This window comes from Anomalospiza imberbis, chromosome 5 (assembly GCF_031753505.1).
Source record: "Anomalospiza imberbis isolate Cuckoo-Finch-1a 21T00152 chromosome 5, ASM3175350v1, whole genome shotgun sequence".
Lineage (NCBI taxonomy): Eukaryota > Metazoa > Chordata > Aves > Passeriformes > Viduidae > Anomalospiza > Anomalospiza imberbis.
In genome coordinates, this window is record NC_089685.1 from 34,172,420 (window position 1) to 34,185,305 (window position 12,886).

At 42.5% G+C, this 12,886-nt stretch overlaps 1 protein-coding gene and 1 long non-coding RNA gene across 2 annotated transcripts; one reads left to right on the forward strand and one right to left on the reverse strand.

Annotated features, from left to right (window-relative positions):
* The first annotated feature begins 5,736 nt into the window (after window positions 1-5,736).
* Window positions 5,737-11,350, forward strand: SLC35E3 (solute carrier family 35 member E3). Its single transcript, XM_068190176.1, has 5 exons — window positions 5,737-6,205; window positions 6,287-6,397; window positions 7,325-7,483; window positions 8,388-8,470; window positions 8,865-11,350. Exons 1-5 carry the CDS (start codon window positions 5,816-5,818, stop codon window positions 9,049-9,051), a joined length of 930 nt encoding a protein of 309 aa, XP_068046277.1. The 5' UTR covers window positions 5,737-5,815; the 3' UTR covers window positions 9,052-11,350.
* Window positions 8,890-12,431, reverse strand: LOC137473985 (uncharacterized). Its single transcript, XR_010999093.1, has 2 exons — window positions 11,897-12,431; window positions 8,890-11,864 (listed from the first exon to the last, which is right to left on the reverse strand). It is a non-coding gene; the product is annotated as an uncharacterized lncRNA (long non-coding RNA).
* Between the last annotated feature and the right edge of the window lie 455 nt (window positions 12,432-12,886).

Genomic DNA, 12,886 nt, shown 5'->3' on the forward strand with positions numbered 1-12,886 from the left:
TAGAGTAGTCAAAAAAGGTAATCTAAACATCATTTCATAAGGTGACACTCCCAGATCTGACCTGGGTTGTGTTCGAATCCTCAGTAAGGCTAAAGGTAGGCATTGTACCCATGACATTCGGGTTTCAACTATTAATTTAGTTAAGGTTCTTTTTAAAGTTTGGTTCATTCTCTCTACTCAGCCAGAACTCTGTGGATGTCATGGGGTGTGTAATTCCCATTTTATCCCCAAGGTCTGAATTAATTGTTGTAACACTTTTGACGTAAAATGTGTTCCTCTGTCTGAGTCTATCCTATTAACTATTCCATATCTTGGAATAATCTGTTCCAAAAGGGTTTTACTTACCACGTTGGCTGTAGCCGTGGCAGTGGGAACCGCTTCCACCCAATGAGTTAGATGGTCTGTTATTACTAATAAATACTTCCATCTTTGAACTTGAGGGAGTTCAGTAAAATCTACTTGAATACTTTGAAATGGCCTTAGAGCTAATTCCCGACCTCCCAATGTGGTTTTTCTCATTACCTTTTTATTTATCCTTTGGCAAGTTATACATTTTTCAGTAACCTTCTTTGCTATCCCAAAAATCCCAATATACCCATAGTTCCTTAGAAAGTGATCACACAGAGCCTGAGTACCCCAGTGAGTTTTTTTGATGCATGTCTTCTAATATCCTTCTAGTAAGTATTTTATTAAGTAATTGTCTTCCATCAGGAAGTTTCTATTTCCCTGATTCATCTTGAAAACCTCCTATTTTTTTTAATTCTTTTTCCTCTGCTTCACTAAATTTTGGAATTTCCAATTTCTCCTCATTTGGAGTTAATATTAGCATAACTCTTTCAGCTCTGTTTTCTGCTGCATCCTTAGCTTCCTGGTCTGCCAAATTATTTCCTCTTACTTCTGGAGTCACTCCCTTTTGGTGACTTTTAATATGTACTACAGCTATTTCTTCTGGTAATCTTAATGCTTCTAAAACCTCTAAAATGAGCCCCTCATGTACTAATCCTTTTCCTCTTGAATTAAGCAATCCTCTTTCTTCCCAAATTTTCCCAAAGGTATGTACTACTCCAAAGGCATACCTTGAATCAGTATATATAGTTCCCTTTTTGTGTGCTAAATATTCCAGTGCCCTTTTTAGAGCATATAATTCACAGGTTTGAGCTGACCAGTTTGAAGGTAATTTCCCCTTTTCAATGGTTTGCATGTTTTTCCCATCAACTACTGCATACCCTGACATTCTTTTTCTGGTACTGGATAATTTCTAGACAATCATGTATTAGATTATCTGTTGGTACACTATAACCTTTTGGAATATTTAATAAACAGGTTCTTTCTGCTCCTGTATCTACTACAAATTCCAATTCTTCTTCTTGGGGACCTACTTTTAAAGTTATCACAGGCTCCAGATGGTATCTGTCCCCTAGAAAATAGAGCCTTGGACACCCCTATTCTTCTTCTGTGCTCATCTCTTTGAAGATTTTCAGATCTTTTGCCCGCTTAGGACAGTCCCTCCTATAATGTCCTTCGCCCTGACAGTAAAAACAGACATTCCTAAAATGCTCCTGAGGTTTGGTTTGTATTGGGGTTTTATTCTTTTCTGTTCCTCTGTCTCTACGACCGTTAGGAGTAGAGTCTGTGTGGTTTTGATTTTTCTTGTACTTGTTTTCTCTCATGGTGACTGCCATAATTTTTGCCTTCAGTTTAGCTTTTTCTTCATCTCTCCGGACATAAACTTTCTGAGCTTCCTTTAATAAGTCATTTAATGGTTTATCATGCCAATCCTCAATTTTTTTCTAATTTCTTTCTAATATCTGGCCAAGCATTCGTTACAAAGTTAATTCTTAACAAAGCTTTCCCCACATCAGTTTCAGGATCTATTCCTGAATATTGTTTTATATTTTTCCTAAGTCTGTCTAACCATTCAGTTGGGGTCTCTTCTTTCCCCTGCTGTGTCTCAAAAGCCTTTTTAGCATTTTGCCCTCGAGGTGCCGCCCCTTTTATTCCCTTGATTATTGTATTGCGATAGTCATTCATAAGTTTTCTCCCCTCCTCACTATTTTGACTCCACCCCGGAGGTTCAGTTGGCATTATTTCTTCTCCAGAGGGCCCCTGTGGATGTTCTTTATTCCAGGCTTTAATGCCTGCAACTCTTATAATTTCCCTTTCTTCCTGAGAAAATAATATCTTCATTATAGACTGCATTTCTTCCCAGGTATAAACGTTTGGACCTAAAAATTGGTCAAGTTGTTCAGCTGTGCCGATGGGATCCTCTAAAATCCCTTTGATTTTCTTTTTAAAATTTCGGACTTCGGAAGAAGTCAGGGGAGCATTCACAAATCCAATACCACCCCCTCCCATCGGGACCTCTCTTAGTGGAAATAGACCAATTTCTTTATTCCAATGTTTTTCTGCAGCTTTATTTTCGTGTGGTGAGGAAAAATCAGGAGAAAGCTGCCTCCTAACTGCACCTCTAGTATTTTTATAAGGAGCATCTTCCAGGGACAGGGAGTTCCTTGGAGCCGGAGCTGCGGTTTCCAAGGGAACGGAGCTCCGGGCAGGAAGGGCGGTGTGAGGAGGACATACCATAGAGACGTGCTCCTCCAGAGGCGGAGCACGGGCGGGGTTTGCTGCCGGAGCTGCTGAAGGGGGCAGCATGTCCGGGGGATACCGGATGGGAGTGCGGTCAGCCTCCACGTGGCTCATGGCGGCTGGGCCGGCCGCTCCCGGCAGAGGCAGGGCAGCGGCGGCAGCGCCCAGTGTAGCCGGAACGGGCAAAACCGCGGGGGATGGGGCCGAGAAAACCGCTGCGGTAGAAGCGGCCAGAGACGGGACAGCCGGGACTAACGGGAGCCCGCCGGGCGCGGCCAGCGGACCGGCCGCGGACAAACCGGGCAGGATGGGGGAGGGGGCCTGCAGAGCCGCCGCCGCGGGCACGGGAACCGGGGCAGGAACACGCGGCGAGCCAGAGCCCGGGGTGGGCGCAGGCACCGGGACAGGCACCGGCACCGGGACCGGCGGAGCTGAGGGGAGCAGCTCGCTGGGCCCCGAAACCGGTGCTGGGGCTGCAGGCGGTGCAGGCGCGAATGGGAAGGGAGGAGGTAACATTTCTAAAGGATCCCATTCTTTTTCTTTTTCCCTTTTTTTTTTTTCTTTCTTGTTTTGTTTCGGGGATTTCTGATACCTTAAAGATTTTTACTTTCCTAAAATCCCCTGTCCAACACGTGGCATATTCTCTTTCTTCTGAATTAAACGGTTCCTTTGAGTTTACAAATACATTTAAAGCCTGACAAATCCATTTCTCAAAAGAACCATATCTAGGCCAATAAACGTGGTCAGATCTTATTTCCTTTGTTGGCCATTCAAGCATACAAAATTGTATCATCTTTACTTTGTCTTTATTTCTTGTACAAGGGTTTTTTTTTTTTTTTTTTTTTTTTTCCCCAGTTGGCTAACATAACTCCCAGGGGACTATCTTGGGGTATCTCTGTTGATAATTTCTTACTGGATTTCTGTCCCATTTTTCAAGATTTTATCTACTCACCCCCTGCCTCTGTTCCACCTTCCTCCCCCTACTCAAATACCACTTTTCCCTCGACTACACTCTCAAAAAAACACCTCCTTTTTCTCTCACCACCCCTCAACACAACACACTTTCTTCCAAGGAACTACAACAAAGCTTAAAATAAACAATCTGCATTACGTATACTTTCATTTGTCCCCATTCGCTCAAGTTTATTTTTCACTTACGCACACACACAACAAAACAACCACAACAACAAGGTACCTTTTATTTTTCAACACACCTATTACACTTTTAGGTGTCCCTGGCCAGTCCCGGTGTTCTTGGATACCCCTCAATCCGGCTGCATTGTTACCAACCCCAGATTCTCTTGGGTGTACCCTCACTCCGGCAAAATTTTACTCAGTCCTGGGTGCTCTCGAAAATTAATATCTCAACCCAGCAGACTTTCATTCAACCCTGGGTGCTCTTGAATATTAATATCTCAACCCAGCAGACTTTTAATTCAACCCTGGGTGCTCTTGAAGATTAATATCTCAACCCAGCAGCAACCCTGGGTGCTCTTGAATATTAACCCCTCAACCCAGCCCATTCAATTCAACCTCCCTGGGGGGGGATTCTCTCACTCTTTTATCATTCGCTTCGTCTCTGTACTGGCCGCTTTTCTCGCGAAAAAGACGGAAACGCAGCATAGGAGACTACCGCTCTCACTTAGCAGGTCTGGGGTAACCAGCCCGCCTCTCATTCACACACATTCATCCCCCCCTTATCCACCCCATTCACACATTCATCCCAACCAATACTTACCTATCCGTTGTCCTTGGGTCTTTGTTCTTCGTGTACACTTTGGTCTTAGGGGCTAATTACCGCGGTTTAGAAATTCTTTCCCTTTTCTTTGCTTTATTGTCTCTTTTTGTCCATCGGATCGTAACCTGCGGTCTGTGGTCACACCAGGGGAACAGAGCGAGACTGCCTAATCAGGGCAGGACGCGCCTTCTCACTCTAATTCTCCTACAGCACCCACAGCGAGGTATTAGGAACCATCCTCTGCTACCATTTGTTATAAACGCCAATCACTCGTTTTAAAAATTTATAAAAGTTTACTAAAAATAAAATGGAAAAAAATAATACAAGTATAGTAATAAAGATTAAACAATTAGAGTTAGGACAATTAAAGAGACAATAACAGCAAAAAGTTACAGCCCGGGCTGGGTACCTCTCTCTGGACAAAAGTGAGCCAGGAGAAGGACCCTGATAAAAAGAATTCCCTCCTTAAGAGGGGTAACCTGTTGCATACACAAATCACTTCATGAATATGCATATATTTATTTAAAACAAGAAGTTTGTCCGGTACTTGTTGAGGAATTCCTGTTAATCCCAGGTGCCTTGGAGTCTAAGTCGAGTTTGGAGAAGTTCGGTTTTTTGTTGATAAGGAAAGCCATAAATTCCTCTCCTCTGGAAGATTTAGGGGTTTTTGTAATTGTTATCTCTGTGTGAAGAATTCCTTGCTTATCTTCTTCTTCTCTTGAGCAAAACGAATACCACACACACACATATTTTCTATTTTAACTACTAAAGCTTAATTTCAATTACAAAACTACATTTACTATATTATTAAAATGTTACTACAGCATAACTTTCCAACCTAGCATAATACATGTCGTAAATATCTGCGTAGAGCCATACATTCTGCATTTTTCACACTTGTTCTGCCCCCGTTTACATGTGTAAACACACGTTTAGCTGCCTTTCCCTTAACAAGACGGAGTGCAGAGGACACGTAGTGCAGTTAGGCAAGGACTTCAGCTCCTTTCACCGAGTCTCTTGACACCTGGCAAAGAACGTACTCCGTGCTGTGCATCTGCACGTACGGTGTCGTGTTTGTGGAAATGCGCGGTCCTGCAGTGGAGAGGTACTGGTGGCTTGGAGCCGAGGTGCGTTTCCTCGCGTCGGGGCTGTTGGAGGAGGTGGGGGCGCGCACACGCACGGACACACGCACGGACACACACGGATACACGGACACACACACGGACACACACACGGACACACACGGATACACGGACACACACACGGATACACACGGACACACACGGATACACGGACACACACACGGACACACACGGATACACACGGACACACACACACGGATACACACGGCGGGCCGTCCCTCCGGCCCTCCCTGCCGCCCGAGCCGGGCGGGCGGGGCCACCGGAAGGCGCGAGCCCACGTGTCCCGGCGGGGCGGGGAGGCGGCGGCGGGCCCGGCCGGTGCGCGGGCGGCCGCCGGGCTGCCTCAGCCATGGGCTGGCTGCCGGCGCAGGGCCGGCTGGCGGCGGGGCTGCTGGTCAATCTGGCCGCCTCCATCTGCATCGTCTTCCTGAACAAGTGGCTGTACGTGCGGCTGGGCTTCCCCAACCTCAGCCTCACCCTGGTGCACTTCGCCATCACCTGGCTCGGCCTCTACCTGTGCCAGGCGCTCGGCGCCTTCTCCCCCAAGAGCCTCCAGCCCGCGCAGGTGCTGCCGCTGGCCCTCAGCTTCTGCGGCTTCGTCGTCTTCACCAACCTCTCCCTGCAGAGCAACACCATCGGTACCTACCAGCTGGCCAAGGCCATGACCACGCCGGTCATCGTGGTCATCCAGAGCGTGGCTTACGGCAAGACTTTCCCTCTGCGGATCAAGCTGACCCTGGTGAGGAGGCGGCGGGGGAGCGGGGAGGGGCAACGCTGAGGGCAACGACCCTGCCTAAAACCGCCGTGTCCCCCTCCACAGGTCCCCATCACGTTGGGAGTTTTCCTCAACTCCTACTACGACGTGAAGTTCAGCGTGCTGGGGATGGCGTTCGCCACCCTGGGCGTCCTGGTGACCTCCCTGTACCAAGTGGTAGGTAACGGCGCGGGAGCGTTGCGGTGGTTGGGCTCCCAGATGCTGCCCCTTGTTTTGATCGCCTTTAAGTAGCACCCAGCCCCGCAGGAAATCTTCTCTGCTCCGTTATTTCTTTTTGAAAACCTCCACCAAATTATGATAATCCACCATAACCCCTGGCAAATTAAGGAATTGATCGTCCTTGCTGCTAAACATTGGGGTGTCATCTTTAACGTGAGCGTTATTTTCGGGGGGCGAAGATTGCTTTAGCTGTAAAACTCCTCTTTTTTTCTAGAGGGAACAGATGTTCTCCTTGCTGAAGCATGTGCCTTGCGTTTGAGCTTTTTCCCTAGAAAGGATGTTTTCCAGTCCTTCAATCCCATGGTTTATCCTTGAGATATTTACATTTTTTCAATATCTTTCTTCAGTTTCGACTATATACATTCTAATGTGGTTTTGTAGAGGATGGATTAATACATAAACCCACAATACAATCTTTCTGGATAATTATTATTTTAAAAATTGATAAGTCCAAGGACTGCCTCGGCCCTTTCTGCTGTAAGATTGTACTAATAGCTCACCCGATTTGCTATTGACCATGACTGGAAGAGCCTCCTTGATTAGAAACTCCTGCCATGTAGATGTGATTGATTTGAACATTAATTTCTTTGTAGGAGGTGTACTGTGCCTCAAAAAGAGAAAAGTGAGGCTTTTTGACCCGTAGTGTGTATGCCCTTGCATACAATTTTCTCCTCTCGTGGCTTTTTCACTTGAAAGAGACAAACACATGGGGCCTCCACTGAGGCAATGGTGAGGCTCAACAGCCTGCTTAGTATTGTCCACGTGAGACTCCCTCTGTGTTAGTAGCCAGGTTGCTTTTGCTCAGGTTTTTCAGTGTATGGGGTTCTTTTCTTCATGTTTAACAGCTTTCTCTTTTGGTTTTAGTGGGTAGGTGCTAAGCAGCATGAGTTGCAGGTAAACTCTATGCAGTTGTTGTACTATCAGGCACCGATGTCCTCAGCTATGTTGTTGTTCATCATACCCTTCTTCGAGCCAGTCTTTGGAGAAGGGGGAATATTTGGGCCCTGGACGCTTTCTGCTGTGGTAAGGCTTTTGTTGACTTTATTTTATTTAAATAATTGTCACTGATGTAGTTAAATTTGATAATAAGATCTGTTTCTTTGGGGAACAGATTTTTGTGCAGCTCTTGTCTATGGTGAGATGAGAGGGACATGTGCAGGACAAAAAGCCCCTTGCTGAGTCTGCCCCTTCCTGAGTCACTTCTGAGAGGAGCAAGTCTGTCTGTTTAGAGGGCATCTGAACAACAGGAACATCTATCAAAATCCTGAAGCTTCCCCTAGTGTATGAAGTGCTCTATTTCTAGCTCTGACTGTCCACTCAGAGAAGGACACTCTCAACTTCTCTTCTGTGGAAGGATGCCAACATTGGTTGTTCTCTAGAATTAGTAGTTTATTTTCACCAAGGAGACTACAGTTTCTCTCAGTATCCTTCTGTCCAAAAAAGAGCCAGTGACATATTCTTACTACTGCTGGTTGTGCCCCTCAGTGATGGGTCATTTCCTGTAGCACTGTATTTTATGAATGGGATAGCAAGTATTCACAGTAGCAAAGTCAGATATTTTGCTAAAATAGTTTTTGTTGTGACCATAAATAAGACTTTATCTCAAAGTTAAAGAATATGACCTCTATGTGAATGAGTATCCATGTTTTCCAAATCACTCTTAAATGTTCACCAAGAGTAAAGGAGAAAAGGCCTGTGGCTCTATCAGTGTATATTTATGGATGTCATAAATATACATGTCACTGAGCTGCTTATACACATCACCAGTGTCTGTACTGATTTGAAACTTTCTATTTTTGTTCTCCATATGTTTTTCTTGCCTGATATTTTGCATTTGAAAGTAAATGAAACTAAATAAATAACCTGGAATGTATCTACAAATTGCCAAAAGCAAGTCAGATTACTGACTGTGTCCATTAATCCACAGATAATGGTACTGCTGTCTGGAATAATAGCCTTTATGGTAAACTTGTCCATTTACTGGATCATTGGAAATACGTCACCTGTCACGTATCCTTTGTAACGCCGGTTATTTCTCCTGTTTCCAGATTAATTATGTTGGAATTCATTTGGGCTGATTTATGTGGGAAAATTGTTTGATAACCTTCCTGGTTTGGGATTTGTGTAGGTAATGGCTGTTCATTCGCTGACCTTCATACCTGCAAGGAATATTAACTCACGCTTTGGCTGCCTTGAGGAAGTGTTGGCATGTCCATTAGACTGCAGCGAAAAGGGTGAAAGGCTTTAGGTGGAGGTAAATACAGGCGCAGAGATTGGGAAAACTATGAGTTGAGTCAACACAGTGTACCATTGCATGCTTCAGGTGGAACTAATGAAAATTCCAAGTGTTTCTTTTTACAAAAAATAATACTGCTCTTGGCTATTATCCTTAACAGATGTCTAGGTATAACATGTTTGGACATTTCAAGTTCTGCATCACCCTCCTGGGAGGGTGCCTCTTATTTAAGGATCCATTGTCTGTTAACCAAGGCCTTGGAATTCTGTGTACGCTGTTCGGCATTTTAGCCTACACCCACTTCAAGCTTAGTGAGCAGGAAAGCAATAAGAGTAAATTGGTCCAGCGTCCATAGAGCAAGAGTTTCTGAACACTGTTGTGAAGGAAACCAAGTATTTAAATATGCATTGATTTTAGAATGCACAAAATTGCCTCATCCACTTAGATCTAGGGTTTTAGTTTAACTGCCAAGATTGTTATTCTGTAACTAAACCAAACAAACTGAAGGATGTAAAATGCTGGGGTTTTGCCATCTCAGTCTGTCCTATCGTTTTCATTAAATTAAAACACTAACTTAAAAGAGAAAAAGGCACACTTCAAATTGCTGTGGAAATTGTACTGAAGTAATTATATTTTTTGCATACCAAATGAGATCATGATAGCTACAGTAATAGTATAGAGCAAGAGAAAGAAAAAGAATCCTGTGTCTGTGATCAAGCCAGTATTGCCGTTTTGAAGAAATTTGGAGACATTTTTATGCAGATGTTCTCGTATGTATTGATGCTTCCTCATTTTTGTCCGATGAACAGTGAAGAGGGAAACAAACATACTTTGTCCAGTCATTTTTTAAAAAAGGCTGCCAGACTCATTCCTGTTTCTTGCATATACTTTCTTATGTATGGCTTCAACACAGGGATAGATTTTTAGATGAAGAAAGTAGATAAAATTACAGGTGAAAAGAAAAGCAGAAAACTTGAAGCCACAGGCCAAGCTGTGGGAACGTAGGAAATCAGATCTAAACAGTTATTTTTTTCTTTTAATTTGTCAGGACATTATTGAAGTAATTGATGTTTTGAAAAATGTTGTTACTTTGTAATTTTCTCTGTGCCAAAACCAAGACTTTACACAAGATCTTGTAAACACCTGTGATCCTAATAAAATCTCTGGTTTTGTAGTAGTAACCAAATGTTTGCAGCCCTTGCACACAGACACCCATGCTAAAAAATTTTTGAGACGGCTTCGGAAAGGCCACCGTCTTTTATGGGTGTGAAGGTTGCCCAGTTCTCTCTCTTGCCTTCAGCACCACCTCCCTTGCTCCCATGCCTTTTCCCAAGAGGTACCTTGGGTGGGATCTGCAGGTTTGTCATAGTTTGTCATCTGTTGTTGTAATTTGCGAGAGAGGCCCAGAGGCTGTCTGGACAATGCTGGGTGTGAGGCAGCATTTCTTCAACAGACAGTCCTGGGAAATGTATCTGATTAAAGAGTGCAAGGTGGGACCTGCTGCTCTAATTAAAAAATGCTTTGAAAATAATTGTATGACAGTATAAGGCACTTATTTTGACAACGTGGATGGAAGAAGTTCAGTGCTGTTCTAGTTAAAAAAAGGAAAGAAAAAATAACTGCTTTCCGTAAATCTGGTGAGAACATATGTTCACTAGATTTGCAGGGTTAGAATTGAATTGCAGTATCTTAATCCTTACGTGTTGGGGTTTGTTTTGTCTTCATCTACCTCTATCAGATTTAAAGAGGGGAATTGTGTGGACAAAAGCAAGTATTTAAGTTGTACAGCCACTGACAGAAATAATATTTAGTTCCTCTAAGTTTTTTACAACAGAGGTAAGAAGTCTTTGTGTTGGAAACAATGCAACTTTTCTCAAGCTTGTTTATTTATTCTGTTATAGAGTTCTTGATTTAAGAAAAAGTTATTCCTCTCTGTAACCTGAGTTTATACAGTAACACTTTATATCATTTCAGAGTTAACAAATACCTGAAAAATGTTACATCTTTGCCAACTGTTTCTTGGACATTGTACTGATCCAAGAATATTTTTTTTAATACAATTTTGTAGATCTGTATAATTAGTTAAAAGTACAGCCTGGACTGCTGAAAGATGTGTTCAGATGGACAAGCTCTGGATGCATATCCTTCAGTAGGTACACCAAGAAAGCCATTTGTATTAATTTGTGCTGTGCACAAGTTCTTTTGAGATGTAGATAGACTGCAAAGAAACAGCTAGAAAACAACTGAATTACATGCCTGTATGATAAAAATATTTGAGATGAGATGGATGTAAATGTATATATGAAGTGGTAGAATGAACTAAACAACCATGCCTGGAAATACAAAAGACTCCCTAAGGAGCAGATCTGCAAGAGAAAGTTAACAGCATCCTTTAAAAAGTACATTATAAATATAATCTGGTGCTGGAAGGTGTGTGTGTGGGAGTCACTTAAGTGATGTGATTTTTTTTTTTCCATGCATTCAAGAACTCTCTTTTGAGATTTACTTGTATCTAATCAATAAAGTATCTTGAACTTTGTCGTACGTTTCAAAATATTAAATCCAGGATGCTTGTGTAACTGTGGGATAAATAGATCTTTGTATGTATTGTTTCTTTGGATACCATGTAGGGTGGGAATAAATTTTTAATCATTTGTCTGATACCTGCTTATTGCAGAAGAGAGGAGTTGTTCTTGTCTTTTTTCATCTTCTCCTTGAATTCCATAACTTTGGGGGTCTAGGTGTGTACAAGACAAAATGGTACCACATAGATTTCTGTCCATATGAATACAGCAGGAAGTTTGAACTTTTTGGACTCGTGGCACAAATGAGGGAAACTTTAAATCCTGAGGTAAAACTGGAATCTTACAAAAAATACTGATACTTACTTGCTTATTCTAGTTTTCACTACATCACTTGAATGTGTTTTCCTGCTAACTATGTGTATTTCAATCAATTTTGGCTTTCCTCAAAGAGAAATCAGAGACTTGCCATCTTCAGCAATGTGTAGTCATCACTACAGTGTGAGCTGTTGCAATTTAAGATGTACCATACATGCCCTAATGTTTGCTTTCTGCTTTTCATTTTACTTTATATTCATACTTTATATGACTAAACTGTGGTAACAGGATGGGCTTTGGTCCTTTCCTGCCATGCAGTGCTTTGCTGCTATACTAGCATTTTTTACTTTAAAAAGCTACCATTAATGTAGTTCAAATGGAGCTGAAGATACCAAGGTGGTATTTAAAAATGAGAGCAGATGATTCTGGTTAAAATGTGATAGATTAGTGGTAAGTTATCTAGTCTTGTCCCCAAAAACACTTTAGAACAACATCCACAAGGTTTTCCCATTTTCCCCAAAGCAATAGGAAGTATGACTTCATTTAAGAAATACTCAGTGTAAAGCTTTGTATTGCCTTTAACTTTGGTAACTTGGCCCTTGTTTGACAGCTTTTGCATCAGGTTTTGTACAACTTGCTAAGTTCTCTCAGGCTCTGGGGCAGAGTGCCAGAGGAGTTTTCCTGTAGATGGGTGAACAGCTACTCTCTCAGGCTTGGGGTTGAAGGAGCATGGTTTGCTGCTGTTGCATGTATGAAAAGGAGGTTTGTCTTGCAGGAAGTCTACAACATTCAGGACAGAACTGCAATTCAGCAGGACTGTCTACTCTGTCTCATTTCATGAAATGAGTGCCCAGCAATGGCCTGGGGCTAAAGCAACATTAAAACTTTGTTTAGACTACCCATAATTTTTTATTAAACGTTTAAAAAATATTAGTGGTAGTCAATGCTTGTTAAATATTAAGGTAAAATCTCTTTTTTATAATATTATATATGAGAGTTTCAAATTAGTGATATTTAATATTTTGGAGTTGAGCTAATGTCTAACCCATATCTAGTCTGAAAAATCTGCAAAATCTATCAAAAATGTTGGATTTGATAGCTGGCCGTATATATCGGTACAGTTGGGCTGCTGAGGAGAGGTCTGCCCTTGAGCAGTACTGGACACTGGCACACTGTTCAGGTGCTTAGCAGTGACTAACAAACATCTGCCCTGAAATTCTCCAATGTGTTTGGGAAAGAAAAAGGGCTCACTGATTGGTGAGAGCTTTTTAACTTCTGCTTTTTATGTTCCTGCTTTTAACAGTGGGCTTGCAGGCTAAGGTAATTCGGAGATGTCACTTTTTCTTCCAG

Bases quoted from the DNA above. Each gene is read 5' to 3' on its own strand.
- SLC35E3 (XM_068190176.1), top strand. From the start codon at position 5,816: ATGGGCTGGCTGCCGGCGCAGGGCCGGCTGGCGGCGGGGCTGCTGGTC. The intron at 6,206-6,286 runs GTGAGGAGGCGG...CCCCCTCCACAG, and splicing joins TGCGGATCAAGCTGACCCTG to GTCCCCATCACGTTGGGAGT. The intron at 8,471-8,864 runs GTATCCTTTGTA...ACAGATGTCTAG, and splicing joins GGAAATACGTCACCTGTCAC to GTATAACATGTTTGGACATT.